The 16,987-nt window shown below is 44.1% G+C and overlaps 1 protein-coding gene across 4 annotated transcripts in view; it reads left to right on the top strand.

Moving 5' to 3' along the window:
- The window catches only part of TMEM219 (transmembrane protein 219), a 97,439-nt gene that overhangs the window by 62,277 nt on the left and 18,175 nt on the right, over positions 1-16,987 (top strand). For 2 of the 4 annotated variants that reach the window (XM_029606976.1, XM_029606977.1), the window contains exons 2-5: positions 11,172-11,338; positions 12,261-12,534; positions 14,298-14,445; positions 16,689-16,842. In XM_029606976.1, the coding sequence (XP_029462836.1) occupies positions 11,177-11,338; positions 12,261-12,534; positions 14,298-14,445; positions 16,689-16,842 (738 nt within the window). In that variant the 5' untranslated portion in view covers positions 11,172-11,176. The other 2 variants (XM_029606975.1, XM_029606974.1) reach the window with 2 other exon arrangements.

Genomic DNA, 16,987 nt, shown 5'->3' with positions numbered 1-16,987 from the left:
CGTCATGAGAGGGGGAGCAGCCATTCGAATCGCGGTCGTGCGAAGGCGGCGGGCCGGATGCAGACACAGCCGGGGGAGGAGTCAGAGGACGTGCGGGGCCTGCCATGACATAGGAATCACGGACAGCCCCCGTTTGCTAAAGTGATTTCAGACGAACTGAGTAAGGGTGAACATAACATCGTCGAACTCCCAAAATAACATTTACGTTGTAAATGCTGTTCTTGGGAAAAATGTGATATTTTAATTCTGTATGAAATAAAAAAATGCATACAATATTTTAAATTATGCATAGTTTGGCATAAAACACGATACAATTTCTTTCAGTAATAATTAAAACTACAATATGGAAAAAGGTTAATGGTAAAACAGAATTTTTATTTTCTTTGACACAGACTGTAACAGTACAGCATAATGTAATGGACCACTCTTCGATCAGGCAAATTCATGATTCTACAGACAGCCTGCCAGGTGGAGCCACATCAATCTTATGGAATAACTTGCTGGTGGAATTTAAAACTGAATTATCACTGCTACGATTCAGTCATTTGCTAAAGAAATATTTATTTTAACAAGCTTTTGAAGACTTGAACTAGGTAAGCTATTACCATCTAATGCAGTGTTTCCGACCCAGTGTGTCTTTAAACCAGATCAACTGTGCTACTGAAAAGTCACCATTGCCTGATGCTCAGATCCAGAGTCATCAGCAGTAGCTGGTATGAAGGTAGGAGCTCCTTTTTGAGGACATATCATCATGCATGCTTCTTAACTACAGCATGAGCCCTAGAGTATGGCAATCAGTGGGCAGCATGCAGAACATGGATATCCAGGCCTCGCTTTGTGTGGCCCATGCTATGCACCCAGAACTTCTTCATCTTTCCCCTTCTGAGTTTCCTCCTTTGAGTCCTTCCAGTCTCTGTCTTATCTGCTGGTTAACGGGCCGATACAGTAAGGACGCGTAAGAAACAGTGCGGCAGTGCCGGGCGCCCGCTCGTTTTCCGCGCTCATATTTTGGTTCACATACCGCTCGATTCAGTATTCAAATTAGATGCAAATCCAAGCAGCGTCCAAAGCGTGTCAATGAAGCGGTAGGTGCTCGCAATCCATTTTACTGTATAGAGCGGTATGCAGCGCCTATACAGTATCCAGGGTGCGCTGGTACCTGTCATTTGAAATGTCATTACAAATGTCATTTGAAATGTCAATTGAAATGTCATTCCACCAGGTAAGTGGATGGTTTTTTTCTACAGACCCCGCTGCCTTGAGCGCCCGGCCGGACGTCCAAGCCGCGACCTTGGATGTCCGGCCGGGTGCTCAAGGCAGCGTGGCCTCCGATCGACGCCCAGATACAGGCGGGAAGGTCCATGAACAGACGCTGCGACCTTGGACGTCCGAGGTCGTGGCTTCCGTTCATGGACCTTCCCACCTGTAGGCCCCGCTGCCTTGAGCGCCCGGCCGGATGTCCAAGCCGCGACCTCGGACGTCCGGCTGGGCCTCTGATCATGGATGCCTGGATACAGGCGGGAAGGTCCAGGTCGCGACTTCCGTTCATGGACGTTCCTGTCTCTTTCCGGACGTCCATAACTGAAATGCCCAGCTGCCTGTACAGGGGTCTGTGCTTCTGCCTGTCTGGTCCATTTTACCGTAGTATTCCATGTGCTCCTGTTCTGTCTTGGTTGAGTTTTCCTTTTGTATTCCATGTGATCCTCTTCTATTCTGTAGATTTTCTCTTGTACTCTCCTGTTCTGTTAGTTTGATTTTCCCTTTGTATTCCATGTGCTCCTCTTCAGTTCTATAGATTTTCTCTTGTATTCTATGTTCTCCTCTTCTGTTTTGGTTCAGTTTCCTTTTGTATTCCATGTGCTCCTCTTCTGTTCTGTAGATTTTCTCTTGTATTCTATGTTCTTCTCTTCTGTTTTGGTTCAGTTTCCCTTTGTATTCCATGTGCTCCTCTTCAGGTAGATTTTCCCTTTCTTTTCCGCCTGTATGCTCTGCATGTTCTCCTCATCCTTGGCAGTCATTCTGTTCTTGATTATGGCCACAGTATCACCACATAAGTGACATGCAATCAGTTGTGGAAAGGAAACACAAACCAACTTTTTGAAGCAAATATATATATTTTGAAATTTAAACTATTTACAAAAAAATATTTACATTTTGATAAGGGGGGGCGTTGGGGGAAAAAGGGGAGGGACCATGCCATGGGGGAAGAGGAGGAGCATCATCATTGACGGTCCTCAGGCGGTGCCCGTCCTGCAGGAGCCCACGCCATGACCAGCAGGGAATGAGCTGCGATTGCTCGCAGGAGCTCAATTATCTCCTGCTGGCCAAGACGCAGATCGTGCAGAATCGTCATCACCTGCAATGCCATTTCCCTCCCGGGTTGCCTGGCCGTGGGTAATCCAAACCAGGAGGAGCAGAATAGCATCCCGGCACCCCTCAAGGTTTGAGGGCCCTTCCCCGGATGCTACGCCACCCTCCGGCTGATGACCTGCCCCGGGCAGCCCAGGAGAGCCAGGGCTGACAACATCAACCATGATGTCCCCTTGTCTCCTATGGCAGGTGGGGTGGGTGGGGCAGGAGAGAGTTGGGGCGGAAAAACAACAGGGGGGGAGGTGACATGTGGGGTGGCTCGATAATAGGGGGGGGGGGGCGGGATAACAGGGGGAGGCTCAATTGGGGGGGTGGGAAAACAGGGGGGGCGCAATTGATGCTTCGGTCTCTGACGATGTATCTGAAAAGAGAAAAAATGAAAGCGTTACCACTGTCGCACATGAAAACATCCACAACAGTGTAGAAGGGAGAACTTAGCAACATTTTAAACAGGAAAATAACCTCTACCCTTACAGAGAGTATGACATTTACAAATGCACATTTCATAGGTGTGCAAAATGGCATTAAACATCCACATACTTTAAGTATGCCGATGCTATAAAAGGCTCACCGTGGCATTGTTCTGGAGGAGCATATTCCTCCCCACTGGAGCTGTCATCCATGCTGCTCTCTGAAAACAAAATTTAGTAACATTTTCACAGCTGCGCATGCAAAGATCAAGAATGGTACAAATGTTTAATTTCTTCAGAGCATTTCTTAACAAGACCATATCGCTTGCAGGTCAACCATGACATTTGCTAACTGCACGTACCTTCTGCTCTTTGGTGGGCCCGCAGGGCCCTCAGGTATTCCGGCTCCTCCCTCCGGATCCTTCGTGCCCGTTTCTTCAATGCCTCAACCTGGTGGTAATACAATAGAAATAGGAAACAGAAGTTGAACTAAAACATTTTGCTTTTGAGGCAAAAATAAATTCAAAACAAACAAGTCTAACAAGTGAAGTGGGAAGCGTCTGTTTTCCTTTTGTCATCCCCATCGCAATACAAAACTAGTACCCAAATACTTCAAACAAGTCAATTACCAGTTGTCCTATTGTCGCACACAGCAATACAAAACAACCACCCAAATAAATGTAATTTCCTTGGTTCAAACAAGTCAATTGTCAGTTTTCCTATTGTCACACACAGCAATACAAAACAACCCTCCAAATATATGTTATTTTACTTGTTTTTTTTCATGCGTGTTAGAAGATAACAAGAAACAGAGGCCTATGAACTTACCTCCCTTGGGTAGGAAGCTTGGGCGTTGAATTGGGACCAGGACAGGGCCTCGTCGACGACGACCAAAAACATCAAGGAGACGAAGTTCAGGAACATGAAGAACACGGAATGAAGATCCATCAAGGAACAAGAAGACCACGGAGGACCTGGATCCAAAGAAGACCCTGAGGGAAAGAAGCAGGGCCCTTTTATAGGGCTGAAGCAGACGAAGGTTGATGACATCATCCGTTCTGGCCGTGGGCATTTCCCGCCATTGGCCCTTTAAATATCGAAGTGAGGCCCGCGCCTATACTGAAGCCAGGAAGGAGCAGACATCACAGTGGCATCCCTGCCACATGGAAGGCCAGGAGGACAGTGGTGTCGGCGGTGGCAGCCCTGCCGTGAAGATAGAAAGCAGGTTGCAGCAGCGGCTTCATGCCACGATGAAGAGACTCCCCCTGGCGACACTAGGACCATGGGGAAGCCAGGAGTGCCGCAGCTCAGCCTGCCACGAGGGACGGCGTCTGCAGTGGCCTAGCTGTAGAGAAGGTAGGGGACTGCCCGCGGCTATCGCGGGCAGGATCCTAACAACTTTGTCAAATGCTTTCTGGAAATCCAGATACACTATATCAACTGGCTCACCTTTATCCACGTGTTTATTTACACCTTCAAAAAATGTAGCAGATTTGTGATGCAAGACTTCCTGGCTAAAAGACAGGAAACAGAGAGTAGGATTAAATGGACAATTTTCTCAGTGGAAGGGTGTGGGCAGTGGAGTGCCTCAGGGATCTCTATTGGGACCCTTACTTTTCAATATATTTATAAATGATCTGGAAAGAAATACAAGTGAGGTAATCAAATTTGCAGATGATACAAAATTGTTCAGAGTAGTTAAATCACAAGCAGATTGTGATAAATTGCAGGAAGACCTTGTGAGGCTGGAAAATTGGGCATCAAAATGGCAGATGAAATTTAATGTGGACAAGTGCAAGGTGATGCATATAGGGAAAAATAACCCATGCTATAGTTACACAATGTTAGGTTCCATATTAGGTGCTACTACCCAAGAAAGAGATCTAGGCGTCATAGTGGATAACACATTGAAATCGTTGGTTCAGTGTGCTGCGGCAGTCAAAAAAGCAAACAGAATGTTGGGAATTATTAGAAAGGGAATGGTGAATAAAACGGAAAATGTTATAATGCCTCTTTATCGCTCCATAGTGAGACTGCACCTTGAATACTGTGTACAATTCTGGTCGCCGCATCTCAAAAAAGATATAATTGCGATGGAGAAGGTACAGAGAAGGGCGACCAAAATGATAAAGGGAATGGAACAGCTCCCCTATGAGGAAAGACTAAAGAGGTTAGGACTTTTCAGCTTGGAGAAGAGACGGCTGAGGGGGGATATGATAGAGGTGTTTAAAATCATGAGAGATCTAGAACGGGTAGATGTGAATTGGTTTTTTACTCTTTCGGATAATAGAAAGACTAGAGGGCACTCCATGAAGTTAGCATGTGGCACATTTAAAACTAGTCGGAGAAAGTTCTTTTTCACTCAACGCACAATTAAACTCTGGAATTTGTTGCCAGAAGATGTGGTTAGTGCAGTTAGTATAGCTGTGTTTTAAAAAGGATTGGATAAGTTCTTGGAGAAGAAGTCCATTACCTGCTATTAATTAAGTTGACTTAGATAATAACCACTGCTATTACTAGCAATGGTAACATGGAATAGACTTAGTTTTGGGTACTTGCCAGGTTCTTATGGCCTGGATTGGCCACCGTTGGAAACAGGATGCTGGGCTTGATGGACCCTTGGTCTGACCCAGTATGGCATGTTCTTATTTATTTATTTATTTATTTATTTATTTATTTATTTAAACAAATTTATATACCGTTTTCCAGTAAAATTTACTGATCAAAGCGGTTTACAACAATAAATAACCTTGAAATTAAAAGGTTAAAATAAATTGTAATAAAATAAAACTTAAGAAATAAATAGGTATGAATAAAAATACAGCATGTTACATGATCAATAAAAATAATAGTGACTGAAACAGAGAGTGGCCATTTTCCATTAAAAATTAAAAGCAGGAATAAGTAAAAGTAATACTATATCACTCGTACATAATTAGTCTTATTTATTTCAACTAAGATATTTCTAAATCTTTAAAAGCTTCCTGAAAGAGATAGGTTTTTAAAGCCTTCTTGAAGTCCTTCCGACTGCTTATTAACCTAAGTGGATCTGGCAATGCATTCCACAATATAGGGCCAGCAACCGAGAAAGCTCTATTCCTAGTCATGCTCAATGCCGCATTCTTCACTGAGGTTTTTTCCTGTAGATCTTAATTCTCGCTGTGGTTTGTAGATATGTAGTGTAAAACACATCCAAGTGGAATCAGTGTTATTCAACAGAGAATGAATTAGCATTATAATTTTATAACGAATTCTATGTTTGACAGGGAGCCAATGTAATTTATACAAGATTGGTGAAATGTGTTGTTTTAGTGGAGTACCGGTAAGAAGTCTAGCTGCCGAGTTCAGTATCAGTTGTAAAGGCTTAATAGTAGAGTCAGGTAGTCCCAAGTATAGGCCGTTACAATAGTCTAGACCAGACAGAATTAGTGCTTGAAGCACAGAACGGTAGTCATGAGAAAATAGGAGAGGACGTAATCGTTTGAGAACATGTAGTTTAAAGAATGAGGGGCGGATTTTAAAAGCCCTGCTCGCGTAAATCCGCCCGGATTTACGCGAGCAGGGCCTTGCGCGCCGGTGCGCCTATGTTCCATAGGCCTACCGGCGCGCGCAGAGCCCCGGGACTCGCGTAAGTCCCGGGGGTTTTCGAGGGGGGGGCGTGTCGGGGGCGTGTCGGATCGGCGCGGCGTTTTGGGGGCGGGACGTGGCGTTTCGGGGGCGGGCCCAGGGGCGTGGTTTCGGCCCGGGGCGGTCCGGGGGCATGGCCGCGCCCTCCGGAACCACCCCCAGGTCGCGTCTCGGCGTGCTAGCGGCCCGCTGGCGCGCGGGGATTTACTTCTCCCTCCGGGAGGCGTAAGTCCCCCGACAAAGGTAGGGGGGGGTCTAGATAGGGCCGGGGGGGTGGGTTAGATAGAGGAAGGGAGGGGAAGGTGAGGGGAGGGCGAAAGCGAGTTCCCTCCGAGGCCGCTCCGATTTCGGAGTGGCCTTGGAGGGAATGGCGGCAGGCTGCGCGGCTCGGCGCGCGCCGGCTACACGACATCGGCAGCCTTGCGCACGCTGATCCTGGATTTTAGCTGATACGCGTGGCTACGCGCGTATCTACTAAAATCAAGCGTACTTTTGTTTGCGCCTGGTGCGCCAACAAAAATACGCGAAGGCGCACTTTCTTAAAATCTACCCCTGAGGTTTTTACCACTTTCGAAATGTGCTGTTTTAAGGATAAGTTAGTATCTACCCACACACCGAGGTTACGTGCAAGCTTAGTGACTTGAATGGTTTCTTTACCAACAGATAGGCTGGCGGGCGGAGCATTGGTAGGGTTAGATATAAAACTTAAGCACAGAAGTTCTGTTTTCTTTTTATTGAGCTAAATCCATGTTGGTTTTGTTCCATTAAACTATGCTTATCTATATGTTCAGCAGTTTTCTTCTTTAAGATGGTAGAAACTATTTTACCTGGCACAGACATCAGACTCACTGGTCTGTAATTTCCTAGATCACCCCTTTTTAAAAATTGGCATTACATTGGCAACCTTCCAATCTTCAGGTACCATAGATGCTATTGTTAGTTTACAAGTTTCCAATAGCAAGTCTGCAGTTTCATTTCTCAGTTCTTTCAGCATGCTGGGATGTATACCATCTGATCCAGGTGATTTGCTACTCAAGTTTCCCTAATACATCTTCCAGATTCATCGAGATTTTTTCAATTCCTCTGAATCATCACCTTTGAATATCATTTCTGGCATGGGTATCTCTCTTACATCTTCAGCAGTGAATACTGAAGCAAACAGTCCATTTAGTCTCTCTGCTATGGCTTTGTCATCCCTAATACCCCTTGATCAGCTAATGGTCAACTGATTCCCTCACAGGCTTTTTACCTCTAATGTACCTGAAAAAGATTTTATTATGAATATTTGCTTCCACGGAAAGCTTCTTTTCAAATTCTCGCTTTGCCTTCCTTCTCAATGCTTTGCCTCTGACTTGCCAGTCCTTATGCTGTTTCCCATTTTCTTCATTCAGATCCCTTTTCCATTTCTTGAAAGATGTTTTTAGATATTATAGCCTCTCTCCTCTCACCTTTTAATCATGCTGGTAGTCATTTAGCCTTCTTTCCACCTTTTCTAATGCATAGAATACATCTGTTCTGGGCTTCCAAGATGATATTTTTAAACATCCATGCTTGAGCTAAACTCTTAACCTTTGCAATTGCTCCTTTCATTTTTTTTCCTAACTATTTTCCTCATTTTATCAGTCACCGTTTGCTGTCGTAGTAATTTTGTTTGTGCTCCCTCCAGTTATTAAGTCAAATTTGATAATGTTGTGATAATATTGCCCAGTCCTGCTTGTCTGTGTTTTGCTGTGGTCCCTTGTCCTGCTTCTGCCTTGCTTTGATTTCCAATGTGCCTCCTTGCCTTGCTCCTGCCTCGTCCCTCTCTTTTGCTTTGTCTTGTCCGTCCTGTCTTGGTCCTCTGTGCCTCTCTATCCTCCTTCTGACTCTTGCCTACCGCCTAGTATTGACCTTGGCTATAGACACTGATTCCTCCTTACACACTGCTTGCCTCAACCATGGCTTGTACCTGGACACTCTTCTCACTGCCAGCCCTGACCACTGCCCGTACCTGGACTCTGACCACTCCTTGAGGGAATCTTGCCTAAACCCTGAAGGCTTCTGGAACCCAAGGGCTCAACCTTCAGGGAATGGCGCCTGGTATAGGTGAAGCTCAAGCTCTAGTCCCAGTAAGGTCATGTTCGCCAGCTAGTGGGTTTACTTACTAGACTGCGTCAACCATGCCACGGTCCAAGGGCTCTCATCCATGACAGCAGCTTGGTCTTCAGTTCACACTATGTTCCACTACTATCTCAATAACTTTTCAAAGACTGACAGTAACTTGCACAACCAGTTTTAGAAAATCTGTTCTTGCTGTAGTCTACTTTCCAAGGTGGGGGCCAGGTTGCTTATTAAATAAATGCTTTGCTGCAACCCTCAGCTTGGGACTGCTCACATGTAATGGTAATTCAGTCTGCTTTTTAACAGAAAAAAGCAAAGTTTGCTTACCATAAACAGAGTTTTCCATAGATAGCAGGATGAATTAGCAATGGACTGCACCCCTGCTTTCCTGGAGAATCGGCTACACAGCTAGAATGAATTCTGATATAGAATGAGGAGGCTCAAGAGGCATCGCCAATATGGGAACTCCCATACATGCTCAGTAGAGCTCAAAGCTCTACTAGTTAGGAGAGACAAATCCGTTCGTTGCTGCCAGATGGAAAATGCTTATAGTAAGCAAATATGCTTTAGATATGTTGGAAAGACTAAGTGTCTGCCATGTGGACTCTAAATGAAGGTCTGGACAAAGACACAAAAATGGAGGTCCAATAATACTAGACACTTATAAAATATCAATATATATAAAAAGTCTAGCACAAATGTGAATAAGGATTGTATGGAAACATCTGGGGAAACCTCATATGGTGCCTTGAATAGGCTATTTTGATGCCTATATGGCTACTGCAAATCCAACCCCACCACTGTGGATGTCAGACAAGTTTGTAATCATTGGTTATTATTTTTTTTTATTTAGCTTTTTTATATACCGGCATTCATGAACAAGTCACATCATGCCGGTTCACATAGAACAAGGGGTGCAATGAACAGTATAACTAAACTTGTGCAAGGGGGGAAGCAGTTACAAAAAACAGGGGTAAATAACATGGAATGAGCAGAAGGGGGGAGAGAGGGGTGTAACAGGAACTGTAAGGGAAATATAAATAAATTTAATAATTATTTACAGTACTATGGTTGCCCCAGAAGGTCTGATGCTTTGCTGATTTATAAAGCTATCATTTGAGTCAGGTATAAAGATGCTGGTATACAATGGACATGTTTTACCAGACTATTATGATTGAAAATCTTCATGCTACGAGTGTATCAGTCCCAACACTAGCACTGGACTAGCACTGGTCCAGTGCTAGTTAAGGAGGGTTTTCAGGGACACTCCTTCACAGTGCACATGATGTTATGAGTGACCCTTTCTCTTTCCTGTTTTTTAAATAAGTAGAAACATTTGATTTTGGGTATTGGTTGAGTGCACTGGCGGTCTCCAGTTTTTTTAAATCAGTTGAATCAGTTCAAGTTTAATCAGTTTTAATAAAGTTATTTAAGCAAATATATATCCACAATGGCTTTTCGAAGAGAATACTGAAGAGCTGAGCTCACCGCAGGGGTATATACACACACCTTCTTTCTCTATTGTGTGTATTTTATTTTTCTTTCAACAACAAAGGACTAGATTTAAGTATGAATTTATCTCATAGCTGATAAAGATAGAATTGGACATGACTTATCACACCCACCAATTAATATTTATTATGAAACTGTTACAGTATTTTGATGGCACCTGTTTAGTTGATATAATTTAAGACATTTTATGCAACATGAAGTTATGTGCCTTATTGTGAACCGTTGTGATGGCATCTAGCTTAATGACGGTATAGAAAAGATTTTAAATAAATAAATAAATACAATTTTGACAGTATTCCAATTGTACTTCTGGTACTGGGTTCAGGACCACTGGATTAAAGGATCTGTGGTTGCTGTGTTATGTTTGTTACATGAATTCAGGCCATCTGAGCCAATCATTGTTTTATCTCATTGCCTTTTTGGATTTTGTAGTCTCAGTTTCTCTAAGGTCTATAAAATAATGAGTGGAGTGGAATGGTAAATGTGAATCAGTTGTTTACTTTCAAAAAGTACAAAGACAAGGGAACATTCAATGAAATTACTAGATAATACATTTAAGACAAATAGGAGAAAATATTTATTTACTCAATGCATAATTAATCTCTGGAATTCATTGCTGGAGGATGTAGTAAAAGCTCTTAGTATATCTGGGTTTAAAAATGGTTTGGACAAGTCCTGGGAAAAAAGTCCATTCTCTGTGGGCTTGAGGGAAGCCACTACTTACCTCTGAGATAAGCAGCATGGAATCTATCTACCTTTTGCGATCCTGCCAGATACTTGCGATCAGGATTAGTTGCTGCTGGAAATGGGATACTGGGTTTGATGGACCATTGGTTTGACCCAGTATGGCAATCTTATGTTCTTAAGATAAGCAATAACTACAAGCCTTATAAATGCATATAGGGAAAGGCTAAAATCAGAACCAACTCAACCTGGCCCCGTTGACCTAAATTTTCCCTCTTCCTCATCTTCTCACTTACTGTATATTTGCATATGTATTAATCCTGTTTTTTTCCTTTCCTTCTCACCCCCACCCTTCAAAGCTTTCATGAGGGCTCAGAACCATTCTGTATGCTAGACCTCCTCCTGTTCATCCTGTAGTCTCTGCCCTGGGACAACTGACTGTACTGTCCAACTTTCCCTGTTCATCAGGTACTATGGCCTCTGGTTGCCTCCTGTCCGAGAGGCTGTGCGTCTGCATGGAACGACGCCCTCCACTGATGACATTTCTCCTCTGCTTTATGGCTCTGGCAATAGCCTTTGCAGCATTTGGAACCTATGTGGGGTCACATGAAGTCAGAAACAGTGACTTTGTAGAGGTAAGTGTTGGTATTTGTGTATAAATATATCCAGATCTCCATGCACAAAGAGATGAAATCAAATTCAGGCCGATTCAGTAAACTGCGCGGAAGAGCCGGCACTCCAAGGCGAGCGCCCGCTCTCCCAACGCGCAGCAGGCCACTCTCCTGGGCACGCGATTCAGTATGCAAATGAGGGCCCGTGCTAATAAGGAGGCGCTAGGGACACTAGCGCGTCCCTAGCGCCTCCTTATTGGCGGAAGCGGCGGCTGTCAGCGGGATTGACAGCCGACGCTTAATTTTACCAGTGTCGGTTGTCGAACCCGCTGACAGACACGGGTTCGGATCAAGGACGCCAGCAAAATCAAACATCTGTTTTCCAACCCGTGGGCAAATTTTTTTTTTTTGGGGGGGGGCCTCCGACTTAATATCGCTAGGATATTAAGTCAGAGGGTGTACGGAAAAGCAGTTTTTTCTGCTTTTCTGTACACTTTCATGGTGCCGGCAGGAGTTAATTTCTGAGATTAAAATAGGCTCATCTTCTCCTTTTACGATAGTACTTGATTTTGCCTGTGATATTATTGTTGAATTACCTTTTTTTTCCTTTGTTTCTTGGCAATATTCATAATTTTCTGATTTTATTTCACTGTTAATAATGTAAATCTCAATAATAATTACATTTAAAAAAAATGAGAAATACAGAATACTGCTTCTGAAGTAGGTAGGGATTAAAATAACTATTCTGTTTTGTGCTTTATTGTTTACGGTCTCTTTTCTCTGCTTGTCTGTGCTTGTCTCTTGCTCTGTTTGTCTTTCTCGCTTCTCTCTTTTTTTCATTCTCTTTCTCCTTTTTCTGTCTCTTTCTCTATTTGACTCTTGCTCTCTCTCTGGTTCTGCATTTTTTGCTGTGTCTCTGGATGTCTCTATCTCTCCCCCACTCTAGGACTGGAACACCTTCCTGCAGGCCCTCACTCGCCTCCAGTTCTGCACGAATGGGGACCTGAATGGGAGCGAGGTCATGTCCCTGAACCCTGCTCTACGGAAACATGCTGCATCTCCCCTGGTTGACCGTGCCAGCCTCAATACCTCAGCAGTCTCCAACCGCTGGGTTAGCGTCTCTCTGCTGGCCCACTTGGTCTTTCACTCCTCGGGAGTGCCTGAACCTGGCACGGGCCTGTGGAGGATCATCATGGCGGGCCACCAGCTGGGACTGAAGGGTGAGGTTACTGCTTCTAGTGTACCATTGAGAAAGGGATTTTAATCCCATGTACCTCAGGGTAGCTTTGCACATGCTTCTTTCGCACTCAGTTGGAAAGCCTGAGAGAAGATTTTATAGAAAAACTAATTCATTCATATTCTTTTAAACAGCTTGATTGTCTTAACAATTTTATACAGCTCTTTTTCTACTGAATCAACTTTGCTTATTTAAATTATTTCCTTTTGGGTACAGCCTATATGTAATGACAAAACTGGGTCACATTTTGCCACAACTGTTGGTTTTGATTAAGGGGGTCACTGTGGAGTCGATAGTGCTGAGTGCTGATACCATGTATCTTCCTCGCCATGTCCTTTTGATGGAAGTTGCACATCTTCTCTTAGTGGAGATTGGCGGGGGGGGGGGGGGGGGGGGGTTGTGATTACAGAACCCTAGTACTAGCTCAGCTGGCATGGTTTGTGCATTCCAGTCCTCAAAACCTAGATCCAGAGCCACATTTCACTTACAAGGTGGTGAAATGTGGAATGGAATTTAAAAAATATTATTTGTTGCTGGGTCTCCAGTTTTGCTGGGAGAGCAAGCACCAATATTTTAGTGGGAAGTCAAGGGGATCTTTCTCTATGAGATCTCTTATTTTCTGCAGTCTGATTCTAATTTCCTTTCTGTCTCTCTCTTTCTATCCATCTATCCCCTTTAATTTTCTCTTGCTTATTCCCCATATCTTCTGTTTTCATTTGTTCTTCCTTCATTCCCTTTCTCTTATTCTTCCTCTCTCACTCCCCCATTTGTTAGCCGTACTCTTGCTCAGTTGGTTCCTAATGCATCTCACTTTGATCTCTCCAGCTACAGTCCTCCATCTCATTCTTGTTCCCCTTTTTTTTTCTGTGGTGATGTGGAAACACAGAAGTTCCTGTTTCCTCTCTCGCCCCACCCACAGCCATCTAAAATCAGCACCATGAGACACAGTAGAGGCTGCTCTGCTTCTGATTCCTGCCCACAGCCACCCGTAAGCCCAATGGAACAGCAAGGTGAACCCTGCTGCTGTGATGCAGGCCGGAACTGTGAGCGCAACATAGGGACAGAGAGGGAGCATTGTCTCTTTCTGGCACTGCTACTCCCACCTCCCCCTCTATAGCTTATTGGTTGTGCTTGTACTCCATGCAAGTGCAGGGGAACCAATAGGTTAAAGCTTCCCAAACCTCTCTTGGGGATCACAGAGCCAGCTGAGTTTGATAGATATCCACAATGCATATGCATGAGGCAAATTTGCATATACGAGGTCTCTAATGTATGTAAATGTATCTCATGATGCATTGTCATTGGAGATGTCCTGAGACACTTACTGGGAAGACAGGTGTGGGAAGTCCTGAATAGGTTGTGGAAGGTCAGAGTAATGCCAGAGATGTGCTTTCATTCTGTCCTTGCAGTCTAAAACAGTTCCTGTCATGCCGATTTGTATTAATATACAAGTCGAGCTCATAGTATTACACCAGAATGATATTGCAGCCCACTTGCACCTCTGCTTGTGTCTCTGCTCTGTGACATCCAGCTCACATCTGCTCACTTTATGGGTAAAGCAGCAGTTAGTTATGTGATCAGTTACTACAAACTGATAATGGTATACAAAGCTCAGGATATATTTCTAGTGTAGCTGTGTGACATTGAACACTAATCATGCTATTGAAGGGATTGTAAAGGAGTTGTTACTAAGTCAATGTTTTTTCTCAGTAACTAAGTTACGATGTAGAATACTTTCCTGTTCAGGTGCTGGTGCAAAGGAACTGATTAATATAACAGTGATGTCTCCCAGGCAAAAAAGAGCATGTGGGAAAGGTCAAGCCTGTCCCCAGCTGGAAATCCCAGGCTCTTGCATCACAGTCATGGCCTCAGCCTCCATCTTGCCCCAGACCAGGTGAGGAACATTTATGACAGGAATGCTGTGCTAGTAACTGCTATTCCGAAGAGCCACGACCTCTGTATACTACCTGTTATTTCCTGTCTGTTGTTTTTTTGTATTTTTATGCTTCACAGACAATGAATTGCAAAGTTCAGGATGTGTTCTTTCCTGCATTGGTGTCACTATGTGATTAACCTTTTAGCAGGCAATCAGCTGCAAATAAAAACATAGAAGATGTCATCCAGTAAGGACCACACAATTTGCTTGTTAGACAGAAGACATCTTGAACTTTGTATCTTATTGCTGCTGTGCTATAATTGCTCTTTCTCTATTAAATGGCACCGACATGGGGAAAGAACAGAATGACTGTTCTTAAATCAGCACCTGCATTTTGTCCTTCCCCAAAGTGCCGCTTTGTGTTGTCATCAGAGGAAGCCAACTGTGGTGGCATGAGCTAGCTTGTCCTGCTGTCATTGATTAGCTGCTGTGCGATGTCAGCAACCATAGTGATGCTGCTCTGATGATGTTAGCTCATGAACAGGCAAATTTGCTAATGAGTTCTTTGTGACTATACAGAGTTTAGCCCGTGAGCCAGCTCACTTACCCCATGCAGGCTAGCCATGCCGTTAATGCCGTGGCAAGCGGCCCGAAATGATGCCACTCCACATGGTCCGAGATGCCATTGCCACTGACGATCAGGCCCTCTCTTAGGCGTTTGTGGCACACGTCAACACTTAAAAGGCCTTGTGGCTGGAATGACACTTGCCTGTGCCACTGGATGGTGTCACACACCGGGCATTTAAACCCCGGTCATGCAACACTACACTGCCTTAGCAATGGGTCGTCTGTCTTCTGATAGTGGGATATGCTGCCTTCGTCTTCCACTGCCTTCATATTCCAGCCTTGCTCTCAGCCTTCCAGCCTTGCTTTAAGCCCTCCAGCCTTGTCTTTGTCTCTTCATCCTGCCCAACCTTGCCTTTGACCCACCAGCTTTACCTAGCTACCTCTTCCTTGCCCTTGGACAGATTACTGGTAATTGACCTTAGCCTGGACTCTCGATACTGCTACCTGCCATCTGCCACAGAATTGAGATTGCAAGCAGATGAAAAATTGCTCAGAAAAAATCTGAAAACATGGCTGTTTAATTTTAGTATATTACTTTTCTCTGTTTTATGTAGGATGTTGTATTTTATACTATTTTGTTTTAAGTTAGGCTATATTTATGTTTGTACTTTGTAATCTTTTAAATGAGATGTAAACCGCTATGACGGCTCGACTGAATAGCGGTATAAAAATGTTAATAAATAGTCTGGATTCTCAACATCCTTGCCTGCTGCCTGTCTTCAATCTCCACCTTGTCCCAGTTCTTCTCTATCAGCTTCACAGAGACTGCCACCTAAGCACTGCTAGCCCCCGGAATCTAAAGGCTTCACCCGAGTTTAAAGAAATTGGTACAGACAAAGCTCCAGTCCAGTCTCTGCACCGTCTGTTCCACCAGTTGGTGGTGAGGACCTACAGGGCCTACCCTGTAGGTTGCACCAACCTCACCCCAATACAAGGGAGCACAATCCTAACATGGAGTTGTGATATTATGTCTTGTTGGGAGAACATGGAAATAAGCACAAGGAGGCAGTCTCTTGGTTTCTCTAGAGTGCTACTCACCTCTTAAATATCCCCCAGGACAGAAAGATCTGTGGTTGTGAAGGTCAGCTTAAATTTTGAGGTGCTAATTCAGGGCTATTTTTTGGGGGTACCATGAAGGCGATTTTTCCACTAGGGAGATCACCCACTATGGAGTTGCTGGAGATGCAGCTACAATGGAGCATGCTGGATCTTTAGCCTCCTTTCACGTATATCCTAGAGGAAGGATGAGATAGGGGAGAGATGATAGAGACTTTTAAATACCTCAGCGGTATCAATACATAGCTTTCTTTCAATGGAAAGGAGACTCAGGAATGAAGAGTCATGGGATGAGGGTGAAAGAGAATAGACTGAGGAGTAATCTAAAAAAGTATTTCTTTACCAAAAGGGTGATAGAAGCATAGAACAGCTTCCCAGTGGAGGTGGTGGAGACAAGGACAGTATCTGAATTCAAGAAAACATGGGATAAGCACAGCGGATCTCTGAAGGGGTGATAGGGATTGTAGAGTTGAGCAGTTGTGTGGATGGGCAAATTGGATGTTTCATATTGTTTTTTTTCTGCTATCATATTTCTATGTTTCAGCTTCATTATTAGTTACATTTTCATGATTCTTTAGGAGACCTCCAGAATGCAGCATGGATAATTTCACCAACTCTCAAATCCTCTCTCAGACCGTCTTTGCATCTCAAAAAGCAGACCTGAGAGAAGGTACATCCTGCTATCAAGTGGACTATTACCCAGACCCAACACTGACCATCAGGCTCTCTGAGGTAAAGATGGGAAAGGTGGCTGAACTTGCTCAGATATAGGGCCTGATTCATCAAGGTCTTTTCCCATAAACACAGTATGGGAGACGTATCTTGGTGAATTAGGCCCAAGGTGGTACAAAGTGTGATGTCAGAAGAAATCCCCCAG

Source organism: Rhinatrema bivittatum, chromosome 6 (assembly GCF_901001135.1).
Source record: "Rhinatrema bivittatum chromosome 6, aRhiBiv1.1, whole genome shotgun sequence".
NCBI classification, from domain to species: domain Eukaryota; kingdom Metazoa; phylum Chordata; class Amphibia; order Gymnophiona; family Rhinatrematidae; genus Rhinatrema; species Rhinatrema bivittatum.
The sequence above is the reverse complement of the archived record's forward strand: the minus strand, read 5'-3'. Positions and strand labels throughout refer to the sequence as shown.